Genomic DNA, 19,876 nt, shown 5'->3' on the forward strand with positions numbered 1-19,876 from the left:
GATGTTTCTAACTCTCTATCCCTCTCCCTTCCTCTCTATAAAAATCAATAAAATATTAAAAAAAAAAAAAAGACTACAGTTTCTATAGCTTTTCTCAAGAGAATTACAAACCAGTATAAGGTACAAAGCACTTTAGCCATCATTAGATGGTTTATTGATATAGAGGGCAATTCGAATATATTGGGTAATCTCCATGATTTTGCTTTAGAATGCATTAATTTATATTTAAATGTGGGTTCCAAATATTAGAGTTTATAGTATTTCAAGAAAAATGGTGAAGTTACTTTGAATACATTCAGTGGTGTCAGAACACTTCACTAGGCCTGGGGAAACTGCAGCTCCTTCATTGTTTCCTTATTGCATATCCCTTGATTTCTTGAGGAGTGGACCTGATGGTTTCTCACTTCTCAGGGCGTGTGCGTGCTGCTGCAGCTATGTAGGCATTGTTTGACAGGTTGAATTTTTCCTTTTTGACAGCAGAGAAGTCCTAGGAGTTGTGGTGAAATATGCAGGATGAAAAGCTGCAGAACCATAGACCCATTTTCAGAGTATTATTTTTCACTTGACTTAACAAGCACTGGTTTGCACAATATTAGAGGGCAGAGCTGCCGGTGCAGGACGGATGACCAGACTACATTTTTTCTCAACATACACACCCTGAACACTGTGTGTGTGTGTGTGTGCATGTATGTGCGTGTGTGTGTGTGTAACATGTAAAAGTGTGTGTGTATTACATATAAAAGTAAACAATTACTTCTGAATTTTTTTAAAAAAACAAACAATAGTGGTTGTGTATGAATAAAAACAAATAAAATGATTTCATAAACTTTTAGAATATGAAACTCCAAGATTGTTATGTGAATATTAAAGAAATCCATGTAACCATCTTGCCGTGTAGTTTTTGGACTATCTTTCATGGAGCCGTGGAACTCCTTAGAGTTACTCAGAATGGGGGAGACTCAAGCTGGTCAGGTCTGGATTACCTTTTAGAAGTGCCTTGCCACATATATCCTCTGATTATTCAGATGTACAAAACTTCTTCAAATAGCAGTTTATAAAAGGGGACATGTTTTATGATGTAAATGACAAAGCACCAGAACCGCTTTATTGCATTATTATTAAAACTGGTTCCAGAAACCCCTCATCTCCATTATTCTATAAGCTGTGGTATCCCTCTTTTACTAGTACTGCAGTGTCTTCGGGCTCCCGTCTGAAACACCCTGTCATTGCTCCCACTGTGATTCCTCTGCCAGCATTTGCTGTCTCGGCTGGGTTAGGCCGGTGCCAGCACAGGCTTTGGGTGGTGATCTGGGCGGGAGACATATTAAGGAAGGGGAAGAAGCAGCGAGGGCTACTGTACTTTACCTAACCCTCTCCCCACATTTCCTGGTACACGATCATGTTCCGTATAAATCCAATGTCTTCATTCCCTCATTCACAAGTTTATTCTGGTCTTCTGCAAATCAAATCTGCTTTTTTTCTGTAAATGATAGTTGAGAAGAGCCTGGTTTCTTATGGGCACCTAGCTCTCAAGAAGAAAAAGGGAAGAGCATGAGCAAATTACCACCCTCACCCCCCGAGAAGAGCCAATGGGCATGGAGAGAGCATAGGAGTGGCAGATTAGTGGGGCTCCACCCACGGAGAGGAACATTTTAAGTTTGTAGTGATATATTTTAGGAAAATTCTTACCAAATTTTTTAAATGCTCAAAGGCAGATAAGACCAAATGGTTAACCAATTAGTACCAATTAAAGGTGAATAAAAAATAACATTCCAAAAGTGCTGAATTATTTTTTAAAGCACTTAATACAAATTATTATACTTGTTCATTTAAAAAAAATATTATACTTAATGTTATTTATTAAAGTGTTTATTAAGCCTGGGTGACAGTTACAATCACTAAAAGAGATTTTAATATGTATAGGTTCCTATGCCGTACACTAGACGTGCTGAATCAAAACCTCCCAGTTGAACTGAGGCTGTTAATGTCTATCAAGTTTTCCACGTGGTTCAGATGACTAGCCAGATTTTAGAACAATTGATGTATTTACTAAAGCTTAATGTAATATATGTATTCATTTCAATGAAGAGCTCAAATTTGATTTTTTTAAAAATATAATTTTATTGATTTCAGAGAGGAGGGAGAGGAAGAGAGAGACAGAAACATCAATGATGAAAGAGAATCATTGATGAGCTGCTTCCTGAATGCCCCCGCCCCCACTGGGGATTGAGCCCGCAACCTGGGCATGTGTTCTGACTGTGAATCGAACCCGTGACCTCTTAATTCCTGGGTTGAAGCTCAACCGCTGAGCTACACCTGGCTGGGCTCAAATTTTATTTTAAGAAATTCATGGTGGGACAAAATTCAGAAGGGGAAAGAAGGATACAAGGCATAAAGCCAAAGGGCCTGGAATCAAGAGGAACTAATGGGAAGTTTTGGAGGGTGAAAGAAAAGCCAGGTTTGAAGCAATTTAACAGGTGGCTGATAAAAGAGGTTGAGAGACTGAATCAGAATGAGATCAAATGGCCAACTTGCAAAGCCACAAGATGAGAGACAATAATCACTCCTATGTGTTCAGGTATGTTTGTGGAGAGAAATAGTTTTTGTTTTATAATCAAACACAAATATATAGAAAAGCTAATAAAAATCTATATATATAAAAGCCTAATCGACTGTCCAACCAGTAGCTATGACGCACAATGATCCCAGGGGGCAGACGCGCAATGCACAGGCATGGAAACATGGAACAGACTGATGAATCTCAGAGGGAAGGAGTGGGGGGGAGGGCGGGAAGAGATTAATCAAAGATTTATATGCATACTAGAGGCCTGGTGTACGGACTCGTACACTGGTGTGGTCCCTTGGTCTGGTCTGCAGGGATTGAGCCGAAACTGGCAGTCTGACATCCCTCGAGGGGTCCCAGATTGCGAGAGGATGCAACCAGGACAAAGGACCCCACCAGTGCACGAATCTGTGCACCGGGCCTCTAGTGTTATAATAATAGGGAGACATAATACATTTAATAGCAAACTTGTGTGAAGACAAGATTATATGCGGATCTGTGTCGTTTGTGTTTGACCACCTTTCAAGCCAAATTATGTAAGTTCAACTGTTGGAGAAATCATGGAAAGATAGAAAATTTGTTATACATACTATACTAGTTGATTTCCACATTGCATAGGTATATCTGCCTTACATACCACCTGAGTACAACATTAATGCTGATGAGATAGATGACCTCCCTTTATAATGATGAAATGGTAGTGAATAAAAGCAGTGTGGCCTTCCATTTGGAGGGGAAAAAAGCAGAATAATCAACAGCTAAATGGTTATATTTTCTGCAAGTGAGAAAGAGATGGCCACAGAATAAGCTGGTCTGAGTCCAGTTCTCAGAATGCTGTTGAGTTCCTGCCCAGGCTCTTAAGATCATGTACAGTTCAAGATTCCCCAAATGGCATTTTAACTGCTTTATTTGAATGTCAGTCTTCATATCATTCATTCATTTGTCAGTGAATAATTATTAAGAGCTGTCCTCTGAGCTGGGAACTGTGACAAGTGCTGGGGCTGCAGTGATGACGAAGGTGGGCAGGCCCTGTTCCCTTGGAGCTCGCAGACTAGTTGGGGAATAGATATATTAGTTTGGGGCTAATTGAATTTTCAAGTGCCAGTGGCTTTCAAGTGGCGTTATTACTTTCTAATTCTCACTGGTAAACAAGATGATATTCTAGAAGTAAAATAATAATATAGAGCAGTTGCAAACCCTGATCCATTATTATATTATATGCAATGTCATGATTGATTTCTGTTCTTGTGTTTAGTATTTAGAAAACTTGACACATTTCAGGACTGTATACTCTATGGGGTTGTACATGGTCTTTGTTTGACAATTTCTCTAAATGTAAACTTTGGGCCATTGTTCAGAAATGTTCTCTCTTTTTTTTAACTTGTATCAATCCCATTTACACCTTCTCCCAAAAGTACAACCTGCTAAAAGAGTCCCTTACTTATGGTACTTCATATTTATATGGCATTTGGGAGTTTATGAAAGATATTTACACATATTTTGCTTTATACTAACAACTCTGAGGAATACAGGGCAGGTGATGTTTATCCTCACCTTTCAGATGGTGAAACTTAGGTTCATAGATGTTTTTATTTGTTTGAAGTCACAAAGCTAGAAAATGGTGGAGCCAGATGTGGAACCCAACCTGGGGCTCTTTTTAGGAGTCAGGTCTAATTCTTTTATACTTTCTATCATTATATTGACTTGTTGGAAAGAAACATTGGAATATCTATCATAAATAAATAATGCTTATTATGGGGACGAATGTTGATGATAATACTGCACCACACCATTTATTCTTTCATATCCATTGTCCCATATATCACAACACAGTGATATACAGGTTCACTTTAGTCTGTAAAACTGAAGAGGCTTACCATTGAAGAATGGGAAGTAGACTCATGATGTTAAAATTTTGTACAGATGCCCAGGAAAGCAAGACAGCTTTACTGGAGCTTACTTGACAAAATGGATTAGGAAATGTATATGGCAGAGAAAAATTCTCTGTTTGGGAAGATGGTGTAGACCATAGTTAAAAGAGGTAGGAGATATATATATATATTATATTATATATATATCATATATATATATATATATATATATAATATAGAGTGGTAAAAACTCCCTTGGTCCATGTCTTAGTCTGTGCAGACTGCTCTAACAAAAATACCATAAACTGGGTGGCTTAGACAACAAATATTTATTTCTCATAGTTTGGGAGACTAGGAAGTCCATGATCAAGGCACTGGCAGACTTGGTGTCTGGTGAGGACTTGCTTCCTGGTTCATAGATAGCCATCTTCTAGCTGTGTTCTCAGGTGACGAAGGGGCGGGAGAACTCTCTGGGTCTCTTATGAGACAGTAATTCTATTCATGAGGGCTCTTGCTCATGACCTAATCACCTCCCAAAGGCCCTACCTCCTCAAATCATCAAACTAGGCTTCAGGATTACTTTTTTAAATCTCGTTCATTGATTTGAGAGAGAGAGGAAAAGAGGAAGGAAGGGAGGGGGGAGAGAGGGAGAGAGACAGACCATGGATTGAACCTGAAACCTAGGTATGTGCCATGACTGGGAATTAAACCCGCCACCTTTTCACCTTTTGGTGTACAGGATGACACTCCAACCAATTGAGCCACCCGGCTAGGGCTAGGATTTTAATTGTGGGTGAATACAAACACTCAATCCATAGCAACTCACATCTCCCATCACAAGATTCCATTCCTATTCTGTGGAAAAGAAGTTAAGGGGTCATGTTGAAATAATGCTAGGATGAATGAGGGGTTCTTCTGGAATTTTTGAAGGCATCTGTAAAAGACGAGTCATCACCGGCATTTCTACTTCATCATATCGAGCTTCTCACCATACCTCTTTGATGGCCGAAAATAGCCAACATATGAAATGCACATTTATCAGATAAATCAGGCAGTAACTGATTTTTCAAAGATTCTTAGCTTTATAGAAGCCTCGCTGTATGTCTGTTTGTAGAGTTTCATTCTCCTCAGGACGGGAAAGTAGTGTTCCATCTAAGTGACTTCAACTTGTGACATTGAAGTGTTTCTGAAAGTTTAGGTGGAATCCTAGGGCACCCGGGTATGTTTAATTCAGAAGAGAAATTACTTTGTGTGTTCTGAGCAAGGGTGTGAAATGAGCAATTCCATGGCTGTAAGACATTGGACTAAAAACAGCCTCAGAAAGCCAGCTGCATACATGATCTTTCAACTTAAAGCTTATTTTATTGAAAAATTTTTTCAAAGCCATCTTCACTTTTCGTTTTAATGTTTGGAAACTGGATTATCAGTTTACATTGAAGTCTATATGGCTTACCTGATTTTTTGTGAGTCACGTAACCACATTATATGACTAAATGGCAGTTAAATGTAAATGTTGCTAAGCCCTTTTTTGAGGGAGGGGAGAGTTTTTCCCTTACCTTAGAGATTGTGAGCAAAATAGAATTAATAAATCTAATATTTAATTTTAATAGACTTGTAATTATAACTCCGATAACTTTCTTATACTTGTTACTAACTTCAATTTGTTATTCAAATTGAACATTAATAATGAATGTAATAAATACTATGATTTTAAAGAATGAGTCCTTGTTTTATCACTTAGTATACTCATGATTTTGAGATTTTTGGAGCCACTTTTGTTTTTCTGTGAACCACACTTACGATTATACTAGTGACCCGGTGCACAGATTCGTGCACATTGAAAGGAAATTAATTAGAAGGTGGCTGGCAGGGTGGGACTGGGCGAGATGGGCCGCACACGCCCTGGAACCAACTTCTCGCGGTCCCGCCCCGGCTGCTGCACCTGGGGTGGCACCATGGCTCAAAGGGTGTCTGCGAAGTGAGCAGGGTCCCTCCAACAAGTGGGGTCCCTTGGCCTGGCATGCAGGGATCAGGCTGAAACCAGCTCTCCAACATCCCGTGAGAGGTCCCAGAGTGCGAGAGGGCACTTTGCAAAGTTGCTGTCATACAGGGTGTGGAACGCAAACACAAGTGTGCAGTAAACCAGATTCAGGACCAACAAGTGTGCAGTAAACCAGATTCAGGGCCAACAAGTGTGCAGTAAACCAGATTCAGGGCCCCAGCAACAACATAACCCACTGCCGAAGGTGGAATCACACGGCCCCATGAGGAATCAGGCTCCCTCCTCTCTGGTTTTGGGGTGCATCACCTGAGAACCACTGCTGCCAAGTCACTGCAGCTCAGCAGCTCCTACATTGAGTGTCTGCCCCCTGGTGGTCAGTGCATGTCATAGCTACCGGTCAGACAGACACTTAGCATATTAGACTTTTATATATATATAGAAGATTTGATAAAGCTGTTGCAAATAAATCATTTTTTGTTATGCTTCTTTTATAAAAAGTGTTTTTTTAGATAGCCATATGTAAACAGAAGTTTATTTTGAGGATTAACTCATGAGAATAATTGCCTCCTATTTAAATCTTTTAAATCACATCTCTTACAGGAAGGCAGGCCAGCCTCAGAATGTTTTCTTCTTCTCTTCAAGAATTTAAAATTAACTGTGTATGTTACAACATAGAAAAATTTGTGAATTCATGAAGATGAGGACTGTATCTTAATCATCTTTGTATTCCCCACAGCCTCACACATTGCAGGTTAATCCATGGTTTATGCGATATTTGAAGAACATAAAATTATATATAAAAAAAAAACAAATTATTTCCTTTGAAAGTGATTATGTAAGGATCATCTCTAAATTAGCAATATTCTTAAAATCAGGATAGATATTTTTCTGTCCGTCTGCATTTACCAAGAGGCACATACACCTTTGTGCATAGTATCTGCTTGTTTTTATACATGTGAAAAGAGGCTCAGACCTGCTGAATGCTAGAAACCATAAAATAATTTCCAGCCACTATTTCCTGTTTTCTAGTTTTTTCATTCTGTTAAAATACAAAGTTACCTTACATACCATTTCACTCTTTAACTGAAAGTTCATTTCAATATTTATGAAGGCCCTAGGGCAGGGGTGGGCAAACTTTTTGACTCGAGGGCCACAATGGGTTCTTAAACTGGACCAGAGGGCCGGAACAAAAGCATGGATGGAGTGTTTGTGTGAACTAATATAAATTCAAAGTAAAGGAGCGGAGGGGAGAGCAAGAGAACAGGATAGAACAGCCGGATCTGGCCCGCGGGCCGTAGTTTGCCCACGGCTGCCCTAGGGTGTCAGCTGTGTTAGCTGGGCAATGTTATTAAAATATATAGAATGCAGTCTTTACTCTTAAGAATGTCACAGCATAGTGGGATCACAGACATGTAAACTTGTGCCATTCAGTGTCGTGTCGGAGGTGCTGTTACATGGTTAGGATAAGGGCGTCTTAGAGAAACAAAAGTGGGAGTGGTCACTTCTTCCTAGGGGGTCAGAGAAGCTTTCACAGGGGCAGTGGCACTGGATCAGAGTTGAAGTTAATGGGAGCGTTCAAGACAGGGCAGAGTAAGAGAACTTTTAGGGCAGAGGGAGGAGAATGGGAAGGGGCCTGTGATGAGGTTGGAGAGCATTATGTAGGGGCCTTCTGTGGTACATACAGAAGTTTGGACATTATGCTGTAGGCAGTAGGGAACTGATGAATACATAATACAATCAGCTTTTTGTTGTAGAGAATTATTCTAGTAACCATGTAGAGAACGAAGTAGGTTATTTATGTTTTCTTAAAACAGTGCTTATTGAACACAAATAGACCAAACATTAAATTTTCTTCCTCATTGCCTTAAATAGAATTTTACAAAAATCACAATGCACTCGCTTCTGTAATTTGAATCTCCAAATAGCTTGTTCTTTGGATAATTTATATTTTACAGCATTTCAATACTTTGTGTTTGGGTTTAAGAATTATAAACTCTCTACCCAGTGTAACATTAGATGCTAGAGCAGTGCAGGAATGAAGCTCACAGCAGTCTTCCCAGTACCCGTTCTCCCGCAGTCTTTTGCACCTAGTTCCCCAAGCCAAAGGCCGAGAGCTCCCTTGGTTCTTTTCTCTCCTGTCCTTCATGCCTGTCAGTAACTTCAGCAGAGTCTGCCTCCAAAATAACATCGCAAATTGTTCTACTCCTGTCCATGTCAGTGTTGCTAGAACTTATTTGGGATCGCTGCCTTGGACTATGGCTGCAGCCTCCCACCTGGCCCCCACTGCCTTTCGCACCCATTTCCCCATTCTCACCCTCCTGCTGCAAGCATTTTGCTTGCTTTTTGCACTTAGAATAAAAAGCCAGCAGCTCCTGGCTCTTGTCTCCCTTAGCTTTGTCTCTTGACACTCTCCTCCTGCTCCAGCTATTATTTGCCCTCACAGTGGCCTTTGAACACATTCTCTTCTTCCAAGAAGCTCTTATTATTCTGGCCTGGCAAATACTCTCTGAAGTTAATAGCATAATGATATCACCATAATAACACTTTCTGCCATTTATTGGATGTTTTCTGTAACCCAGACAGTGTAAGTGGTCTCCAGGCATCATCTTGTAATTAAATTAGGTGCAACAAGCTTGTGAGGCTGGTATTATTATTCCCATATTTTAGGAGAGGAAATGGGCACAGAGAGCTGGGGTAACTTGCCCAGGTCATAGCTAGTGTGTGGCAGAGCCAGTCTGGAAGTTTGTCTGTTGGCGTCCAAATCAAGCTCTTTGGTACTAGAGTTTCAAAAGTATTTTGTTACCGTTAAATTTTAGGGATCTCTCAGCAATTCCTAGAGGACAGTCTTAGAGCAGGCTATAGAGAAAATCTGAAATCGAAGGTAAACATTAATTTAATTTAGCTACCTTATTGGTGACAACAAACTTTTCTCAATGTTTTCTGTCTTGTTGATAATAAAAGACACTGTAGTGCATAGGTTGGGAGTAAACTCTTCACTCAAATAGGTATGGATTTAATCTTGGTACCTGCTGTATATGAACTGGCACTTGAGATATGTCAGTGTGCAATCCAATGGGATGAATTTAATTCTGTTTCTATAAGCTGTTTTTGTCTTAGAGGCTCATGATATCCTTACTGCTCTTCTGTGAATTCGTTATAAATGTGATCCATCTTGGACCCCATCCAAGGGGATCTATTAGAGTTAGTCCTATGACCTGTCTCCTGAGGATAATCTCATAACAAGGCTGTAAGTTTATTTTGCTATAAGTGTAGTTTCCTGCTTTCTTCCTTCCTTTCTTTCTTTTTTTTTTTTTTTTACTTCCAATTGAAATGAAACATTAAATTTAATTTTATTATGTATAATAAACTCAAGGACCTTCTAATAGGGGTAGCACAATAAACACAATAAATATGTAAATTACATGATACATTAGAAGATAGTACTTTGTGTGGGGGAGTAAGACCAAGATGGGGAGATACAGAGAGCATGTTGCTGGGTTAAACTGGCGGTCATTGAGGTGGGTCTCACTGAGGAGGTGAGGGAGTTGGGCAGATGGATATCTGAGGGGAGAGCAGTCCAGGCAGAGGGAGCAGGTAGTATCCAGACCTAAGGGAGGAGAATGCATGCCACCTAAAAGCAAGGCACCCTGCGGGTGGAGGGGACCGAGTGTAAGGGAGATACTAGATGAGGTTGGAGGGGTTCCAAGCATTTTGTTGGTGATGATGAAATGAACTTGGATACATAAAGCACTTAGCACAGGGTCTGGCCCGGGGTTACAGAGCCCCTGCCTACCTCTTCCAGCCACATCTGCTGCTTCCCCTTATAAGCTCTTCCTTGCATTTGTAACTGAAAGCTTTTTGAAGATCTCCCAAATATCCATGATGTTTTAAACCTTTCTAATTTTGCACACACCTGAAACACCCTTCTTCATCCCTTGTCATTCTGATAAACTCCCCAGAGAGGACTTTGGATCCCTCTGAACAGAGCTGATGCTTCCTTCTCTGGACTGCCATGCACAGTGCTTTGAACGTGTGTTTGTTACAGTAACATGTCACTAGCTGGATGCTATTTAATGACCACTTGCTGTGTGTTGTGCAATAAGTCCTTTACGTGTTCTTAATTTATTCCTCACAACAACCCCAGAAGTTATCCCATTTTGTAGATGGATGAAGACATAAGGAAGTTTATTAATTTGTTTAAGATCATCCAGCTACTAAGTGGTGGCACCAGGAGTTGAACACAAGATTTTTGGCTCCAGAGCCCCTGCTTTTTCTTCTTTTTTTTTAAAAATTATAGTTGACATACAATATTACCTTAGTTTCAGGTGTACAACATAGTGATGAGAGATTTATATAACTTACAAAGTGATCCCTAATAAGTCTAGTATCCATCTGACACCATATGTAGTTATTATAATACTAGAGGCCTAGTGCACGAAATTCGTGCATGGGTAGGGTCCCTGGCGACTGCTGGCTGCCAGCCAGGGCCTTCCTTCATTCCTCACTGCCCCCTGTTGGTCAGCACACATCATAGCAAGCGATCAAACTCCCGATCGGTCAAACTCCCTAGGGGACACTTTGCATATTAGGCTTTTATATATATAGATTATTGACTATATTCATGATCACTGCCAGATGGGAGCAGGGCAGAAGGGAGGGGTAAAAAAGGTGAAAGAAGTACAAATTTTCAGTTTTAAAAATAGTCAGGGATGCAAAGCCCATGCCTTTTAAAATCATTACATTATCCCACGTCTCTACCCTTTTCACCATTTATTAAATACTGACTACATGCAAGTCATCATGTGCATCTCACTGTATTGCGAGGATTAGTTTGTGTGCTTGTGCCCTTCAGACTGTTTGTGCCTACTTGGAGGTCAGGGAACGGGGCCAGTTACCGTTGCTCTTTGGGACTTTGCACATGTGCTCCCTTGGTCGAACAAAAAGGAGAAGAAAATATTCTCTCACGAAATTTGTGGGACATGGAAAGCAATATTTAAAATATTAATGATAGTGTGTCATTAATCGTGAATTTTATTTGATTTTGGATTTCATTTTAATCATGTCATTGTGCTTTTCCTTCTCCCCAGACCAGTATTAAAGAGGGACAACTGTTGAAGCAAACCAGTTCTTTCCAAAGGTGGAAAAAGCGATACTTCAAGCTTCGAGGCCGTACACTTTATTATGCAAAGGACTCAAAGGTAATTTGAGAGAATACTAGTTGCAAGCACCTGAGGTTGTGGGTGGATTTAAAATTTGGTTCTCTAAACTGTTTTTGTCTTGGGGCTCACTCTAGCCTTTATGCTCTTATATGAATTCAATATAAATGTGACCTATCTTGGACCAAATCCCAAGGGAGCCTATTTGAGTCAGTTTCATGGCGTGTACCTTTCCTTTCCTCCCTACGTTCCTGCTTCCTCCCTCCCTCCTTCATTTCTTCCTTCCGGTCTTTTTTCCTTCCAATTAAATAAAATATTAAATGTAACTTTATTAGATAGAATAAACTCAGAATTTTGGATTTTCTCCCCTTCCTTGCTAGTTTTTTACATTACAAATATTTTCCTGACCGTGAGTGAGAGCATTGCTATACTTGTGATGAATCAGAGTTCCCATCCCAGTTCCAGCATATTCCAGTGCAGTGCTGTGGACGCACATGATCATGAGAGGCAGCTAAATGACATAATAGACATGAGTGCTTACATAGTGCGTGGCACACAAAATAATCACTCATTATACTAGAGGTTAGGAATAAAAATCATGGCCTGGCTGGTGTGGCTCTGGTTGAGCATCAACCTATGAACCAGGAAGACGCAGTTTGATTCCTGGTCAGGGCATTTGCCAGGGTTGTGGGCTCGGTCCCCAGCGGTGTGCAGGAGGCAGCTGGTCAATGATTTTCTCTCATCATTGATGTTTCTATCTCTCCCTTCCTTTCTGAAATCATTAAAAAATATATTTAAAATTCTTTAAAAATAAAAATCATAGTGAAATAAAAGTAAGACTTTAAATAATCCTATCTAATAAAGAGGGAATATGCTAATTGACCGTCATGTCCTCACAAAGATGGCAGCGCCCACAGCCAATAAGGAGGGAATATGCCCTCAAAGATGGCGGCGCCCAGTCTCCTTAGCCCCACTGGGGTGGCAGGCATGTGTCACGCCCGGGCCCGCCCCACGCGCCTGCCTCCAGAGTCCCGCAGTCTCCTCAGCCCCCCAGCCACCCAGGGCTGGCCTGAGGCACAGGCAAGCCTCGGATGTCGGCTGCCCAGCCACCAAGGGCTACCCGAGGCGCAGGTAACCAGGGCTGGCTGAGGCTTGCGCTGCTGGCAGTGGCAGCAGCAGAGGTGTGATGGGGGCGTCACCTTCCCCTGATTGCCGGGTTGCCTCCTGCCCCTGAGGGGTCCTGGACTGTGAGAGGGGGCAGGCCAGGCTGAGGAAACGCCCCTCCCCCCCTCCAGTGCATGAATTTTCATGTACTGAGCCTCTAGGTTTTATATAACAGTTGAATAAAGTAAGAGTGATGTAGTTTTGAACAAAAAAAAAATTGTAATGATTGTTTCCATTTAGATCTGATATTTTAGGATTCTTTGTTTTTTTTTTTTTTTAAATATATTTTATTGATATTTTACAGAGAGGAAGGGAGAGGGATAGAGAGCTAGAAACATCGATGAGAGAGAAACATCGATCAGCTGCCTCCTGCACACCTCCCACTGGGGATGTGCCCGCAACCAAGGTACATGCCCTTGACCGGAATCGAACCCAGGACCCTTCAGTCCGCAGGCCGACGCTCTATCCACTGAGCCAAACCGGTTTCGGCAATTTTAGGATTCTTTAAAAAATAAACATTAAGATTTCTTATTACTGTGCCAATTGAGTTATTATTTCCATATTAAAGAACTTAAGTTCCTGATGTAATTAGTAACATTATATACCAGGAAGTAAAAACAAATCAACAAACAAAACCTAAATCTTAGTTTATGCAGCTGTAAAAATAACCCAATAAAACAGTCTTGTTTTAAAAGTTGTTATGTGTAGTCTTGTTTCTGGTCTGGCTCCATCCTGACTTCACCTATATCTCTAGGCTGCACTGACCAGCCATTCTCAGCCTTACACTTGGTCTCCCATCTACAGTGACCTTCCCTCTGTCTCCACTTGACAAAATTCCCTGTTATCTTTAAGATCCCCCTCAAATAGCCTTTATTTCATTAGTCACAAGAGAAAGAATTTAAGTGTTCTTTGTTGGAGAAGTCATCTGTGATCTTCCAGAGCATTTTGCAGTATCTCATCTCTTCCATTGTAATAGTCTATCTTACATTAAAATTAGTTGTGTCTATTTTATCGCCTGTGCTAGGTTATAAATTATTTTCAGTCAGGGAACAAGTCTTGTAGTCAGATTGGTTGGATTGAAGCATAACCCCCTGGAGATCTTGGGGGGCAGTGGAAGCTGTCAGAGAAGGGACCCCCCTCCCCCCTTTCTGCACTTGTAGAGAAGCATTGTTGTACTGCCTTGCTGGAAGAACAATGATGAGTATGAACAATGACCAAATGACTAAGTGGGAAGGGTACATTTATTTATTAGAATTTCTAAATTTCTAAATTGTATATATTTTTTAAAATGCTCACCTGAAGATATGTTTTTATTGATTTTAGAAGGGGGTGAGGGGGGAATAACATCGATGTGAGAGAAAAACATCGATTGGTTGCCTCCCATATGCTCCCTGACTAGAGATCACACCCCCAACCTTTTTTGTTGTACTGGATGACGCTCCAGCCAATTGAGACATCCGTCCAGGGCTAAATTGTACATTTTTAAAGATTTTGTTTCTATGGCGTTTTTACCATTGACACTTTTTTTCTTAAAACTACTTTTAAGAGTATTAAAGAAACATCATCTTATGTTTGCAGAGCACATTCTCATTTCATTTGAACACATTTATAAATGAGGAATGTAAGATTCAGAAAGTTCAGTAACTCACCATGATCTGAGGCAAGACTAGTTTTTTCTTTCTCACTTAGCAAATTTGGGAACAACGTTGCCTCTGCCTTCCTGGCAAAGTTCTTACAAGGTTTAAAGATAGTGTCGTGTGTGTGTGTGTGTGTGTGTGTGTGTGTGTGTGTGTGTGTGTGTGTGTTGCATTTAGTAGATTCCCCATGAATTATGCTTCCAGAGAGCACAGAACATTTTGCATCAAAACAGTGTCCTGAAGTTCTTTGAAGTCCTTTTCAGTTTGGGATTTATGTGTTGTACTTTGTGACTTTACTCACAAAGTATCACTGACTTAAATTTTTCTTTATTTTCTATTCCTGATTCCTGACATAGCCTCATGGTCACGACCTGATAGTAAAAAACTTACTGAGGAGCATTGAGTTCGGTTTTCATAATATGTTTGTGTTCTTTTTCATTAACAGTCTCTGATATTTGATGAAGTTGACCTCTCAGATGCCAGTGTAGCTGAAGCAAGCACAAAAAATGCTAACAACAGTTTCACGGTATGATTATATTTTGCTAACTCCCTACTCTGAAATTATAAATGACCTTTCCTAACATATAAAGAATGCCCTTTTCAATTACCAACTGTATGTCAGCCTATACTTGTTGGAGCTCTTTGCTAACACAATAAGCTTGATTAAGTACATTGAATACTCTAACACCCAACACCATTCATGCTTGTAATGTTAGTGATTTAAATTTTCCACCTCCTTTAAAATTAATGCTTCAACTAATTTAATCGATCTTAAATATTCAAAAATTTTGGTTTTCACCTTCAATCTCAAAAATAATATGTTCCCCTTCTACTTTTACTCTAGTTGCTGTAGTTCAGGCCTTCATTTCTTCTCACTTAGGTAATTCATTTAGTAGCTATTTAAGAGGTGTCCTCTGTTCATTTAATTATTTTCCTTTCCAATTGCAAATCCCATTGTTTAAAACACTTCAGTGGCTTGCCATCGCCTGCCAAGCTGCATCTCCAGCTCCATTTTAAAGTCTTATAAAATCATGCCTCAGTATCTCGTGTTGGTGGTAATATTTGACTTCATACACCCTGCCAGTCCAGCATTTTTGTCTGTGCCTATGCTTTTCCTATTCCTTCTGACTTACATGATTCCTCCTCCATCTGCACCTGTTGAAAATCTATCAGTTCTTCAAATCCTATCTCAGATATCCCATTCTTCTTCTACTTTTTTGATTCAAAGAAAGGAATTGAGTACCCTGCATTTAGTACTATGTGCAGGCTCTTGTGTTAATAAGCACAAGAGCTTCAGAGATGGACGGATGGATAGATAATTAAATAAATACATACTATCACTTCCCTTATAGTTCAGTGAAGTTCATCTGGGGTTCCTTTTAGTGCCTCTAAGATGCATTGCTCTCGTTATGTAGTTGTCCTCACTCACACTCCCAATCCCCGCTCTAGGGAGCCACCACTGCCGACAGCAGTGTGTGTCCATCCCCCAGGCAGGCCAGGGCAGGGAGGACAGACAGGTAAGTAAGTACGAAGCAGGGCCATGATGGAGGTAAGCACTGGTAGGGCTGGGGGTGGGGGAGGAAGCACATGAGTTCAGATTTCGTCTTACTGATTTATGGGTATGTGGGATAACGCATGGTGTAAATAGGCCTTCCCCTTCTCCCTCCCCCTTCCCTAGGGAGAGTTTAGTTTGAGAAGAGGAAAGCCAAGAATAGAATCCTGGGAAAATGTTAAAATTTAAGGTTTGACCAATAAAGACTGAGAGAGAGCATTCTGAAGTCTAGAAGGAGCATCAGGAGGCAGTGATGTTATAAAAAGCCAGTGGAAGAGAGTTTCAAGACGGAAGTTGCTAAACATCAAATACGGTTGAGAGGTCAAGTCAAAGAAGAAATGAAAACTGCTTGTTGAATTTGTTAGCTTGAAGGTCATTTGGTCACATTGATGTAAATAGTTTTGTGGAGTCTGGCATGCATCAGGCTGCCCCGAGAATGCAGCATGGAAAGGCAGAGGGAGCCAGGGTAGGTTAATTTCCTAAAAACTGGGCTGGCTCTTAAAGGAAAACAAGGAGAGCTAGAAGAATGGTCAGGCTTGAAGAGAGTGTTTTGGTTTTGTTGTTCTTTTGCTTTGTTTTTAAAATGGGTTTTGAGCATGTCTGAATGAAGAGAGGAAAGAGTTGTTAGAATCAAAAGTTGAAGCTTCAGGAGAGAGAGTGAAGAACTGATGGAGATGATTGCTGAGTAAGTGGAGAGCAAAGGAACCATCACAGGGTAAGAGGTTAGCATCAGACAGGAGACAGAAAGTTTTATGGAAGTAGGTATGGGCAGGAAGTTCATATATTTCGAACCCAATATGACTATTTTCTTAGTGAAATTGAAGACAAGGTAACCTGTCATGAGTAAGAGTTTAGTAGAGTTGGGAGTAGCTTCTATAGAAATGAGAATTGAAACGGAATAGGTTCCTGTGGAAGATTTCCTAGGTAGTAAGTGGTGTCACAGTGTCTACCAAAGATTGGAGATCAAGTTTAGTAATGTTCTTAATTCTTAGGCCTATGGCATTTTCTTTAAGATGGGGCTAGAGAACAGCTAAATTGATCCAGGGTTAATGGTTTTAGGGAATGTTGAACAGAAAGAGAAAGGGATTGTTGGATATTTGGGGGATTAATAACTCATCCATCTGCCCCTTCTGAGTTCTCAGATTTTGAGAATGAAACTCAAATGTTAAGGGACAGCGTTTAATGGCTGAACAGGTTCCAGAGATTCTGATAAATTACAGAAATTCTGATAAATTGTTTGGGGACCTATGACCAACATGTTGTTTATTCTTTCCTCCCAAGTGAAGGTGGGGTAGGGTGATCAGCCAGACAGATTAACCACTTGCCTCCTGTGGGGAGTCTCCCCTCTATGAAGACTCATGGGGGAGGGGGAGGTAAAGGTTTCCTCCCAATAGGGAGGTAGAGTTTAGTCTGAAAGAAGGTTCTAGCATTTAAGATGTGAAGGATGGAATAATTTTAGGTGTAGGTTATTGGAGTAGATAAAGGTTAAGGGAACTGAGAAGCTTGGGTTTGGGAGAGGTTATTCAAATCTGAGTTCTTTCTTAGACCTCCAGCTGCATTGCAGTCTCTCCAATTGTGCCTTTCTTGTAGAGCTTATTATATGCTGCCTTATGTTGAGTTAAATACTTACTATTTTTATTATAACCTCCTTGAGGCCAGGGACTGTGTCAGATATTTTTACCTCATATCACTATCCATAAGTATTTGTTGATTTAATTAATAAAATGAACGTTTATTTTAGACATGAGAAGACTTTTTGTTAAAATATTTTGAAGAAATTTCTTCACTTAATCAAATATTATTTCTGAAGTTTGTTTGGATTAGAAATGTGGAGACTAAAATGTTAGGTAGATTGCTTAGAGTTTTACAGCAAATCAGTTTGGAAGAACTTTCCAGGGCATAAAAAGAAACGAGATATGATTTTCATAAGTAATTGACAATCCACTCTATCTTAAAATACTTAAATATTCCACCTTACTCTGGATTACAGTGACTGCTATTGAGGCTGCTATTTTGGCTGGGTCACGTCAGAGGTTAATGGTGGAGTTTGGTGGTGTGATGGCTGGGGAATCTAGGGATGACCAAGTTCTGCTTCTCTGCAGCCACTTCTCCTCTCCTTGAAGTCCCTAAGGATGATATATTTACAAGGGAAAATCTGTAATTAGTAAATGGAATGTGGAAAAGCTGTGCTTTTCCTGAAACCTAGTGCCAAACTCTCTAGTAAAGTGGGTTCTAGAGTGAGTGTTGTAGGGAGCCGGACAGAAATGAGTTAACCGAGGAAGTCACTCAGCATCATCTCTGCTGCCTTCTGTAGGCTATGAGCGAGTCGCCAAGGCTGGCTGAGCTGCAGGGAGGGGACATTACACACATGAGAGTCGTGTCAAAGGATTTGCTGACATGGTGAAAACCTACCTACACAATCATTTCTTTTCTTTTCTTGCACAGTCCAGTGCTCCCATTCCTGGAGTCCATAACTTTGTTTTTTGTTTTGGTTGTCTAAATCACCCCAGATATTATATTAGTTTTCTGTTGCTCTGTATCAATTACCATAAACTTTATGGCTAAAAACACTACCGGTTTATTATCTCATCGTTTTGTGTGCTTTTCTAAATCCTCACCGAGGTTATGTTTTTATTGATTTTTTTTTTTTAAGAAAAGAGAGAGAGGGAGTGGGGTGTGAGGGGGAGAGAAGCATTGATGTAAGAGCAAAACATCAATCGGTTGCCTCCCCAGCTGGGGATTGAACCTGCAACCTAGGTATGTGCCCTGAGTAGGAATCGAACCTTTTAGTGTAGAGGACAGTGCTCCAACTAACTGAGCCACCCAACCAGGGCTGTGTCACAGTTTTTGTGGGTCACAGCATAGTTCGGTTCCTCTGTTCCAAGTCTCACAATGTTGAAATATATACTAGAGGCCCGGTGCATGGATTCGTGCACTGGTGGGGGGCATGGCCTGCGGGATCGGCCTGCTGTGGGAGCGCCACTCATCCCGGTCAGCTGAGGAGCTGTGGACCCGCCTTCTGAGCAGCTGCTCCTGTTGTGGGAGTGCCACTCACCCCGGTCAGCAAGCGGCGCTCCCACTGTGGGAGCACACTGACCACCGGGCAGCAGCTCCTGTGTTGAGCGTCTGCCCCTGGTGGTCAGTGTGCATCATAGCGACTGGTCGACCAGTTGTTCTGGTCATTCTGCCATTTGGTCACTGGGCCTTTATATATATATAATTTTTTTTTTTTTACATTAAATAGGGCTAATTTTGACCAAGGTTTGAGTTTGTGATTTTGTAAGTGTCTTCTGCAGTAGGCAACAACCATGAGAACAACATTGAAAACATTTTCTGTGATAGTAGGAGACAGTGATGTGATGGGGAATGGAAAAGGACAATTCTGGACAGTCTTATTGGCCTTTTTTAAACTTTAAGTTAATGATCATCATTAATTTATTTGTAATTTAATTTCTGCCATGGCATTTTCTATGATTGTGAAATGTATACTACATTCTTAATTTTTTGTTCATTTTCTGTTTTATTTTATTGATATTTGCATGGTTTTCAATTTTATTTTCACTTAACATTTTTATCTTTAACACACCTCTGTGCTGTACGTGAATGTGTTTTTGTATTAGACTGCAGAACAGAATTGATTTCTCTTTGGCCACACTGGTGCCCTCCTGATGTTCCATCCTGGGCTCTTGCCTGTCATGCAGTATTCTGTTGACAATATGTTATAAGCTCCTAAAAGTTTGGGAATTTTCAAGGAGAATGCGGCTGAACTTTATCTTGAGAAAGTATTTCATACGTCTACCTTTCAGAGGTGTAGTGAACATTTATTTACACTTTAACTCATATTAATAAGTGTTATTGGAAAAAGCAGCCATTCTGTGATAAATAAGTTACAATCATTCCTTCTTAGGTAAAAGTTACTTGCTAAAGAAGA

The 19,876-nt window shown here is 40.4% G+C and overlaps 1 protein-coding gene across 3 annotated transcripts in view; it reads left to right on the forward strand.

The window, feature by feature from the left end:
- DGKH (diacylglycerol kinase eta) overlaps nt 1-19,876 on the forward strand; it is a gene marked incomplete at both ends in the record, with an annotated part of 230,839 nt that overhangs the window by 112,202 nt on the left and 98,761 nt on the right. For all 3 annotated transcript variants that reach the window (XM_080659388.1, XM_080659389.1, XM_080659390.1), the window contains 2 exons: nt 11,524-11,634; nt 14,839-14,919. In XM_080659388.1, coding sequence (XP_080515514.1) covers nt 11,524-11,634; nt 14,839-14,919 — 192 coding nt within the window. The remainder of the gene's footprint in view (nt 1-11,523; nt 11,635-14,838; nt 14,920-19,876) is intronic.

This window comes from Plecotus auritus (assembly GCF_963455305.1).
Source record: "Plecotus auritus genome assembly, chromosome: 3".
NCBI lineage: Eukaryota > Metazoa > Chordata > Mammalia > Chiroptera > Vespertilionidae > Plecotus > Plecotus auritus.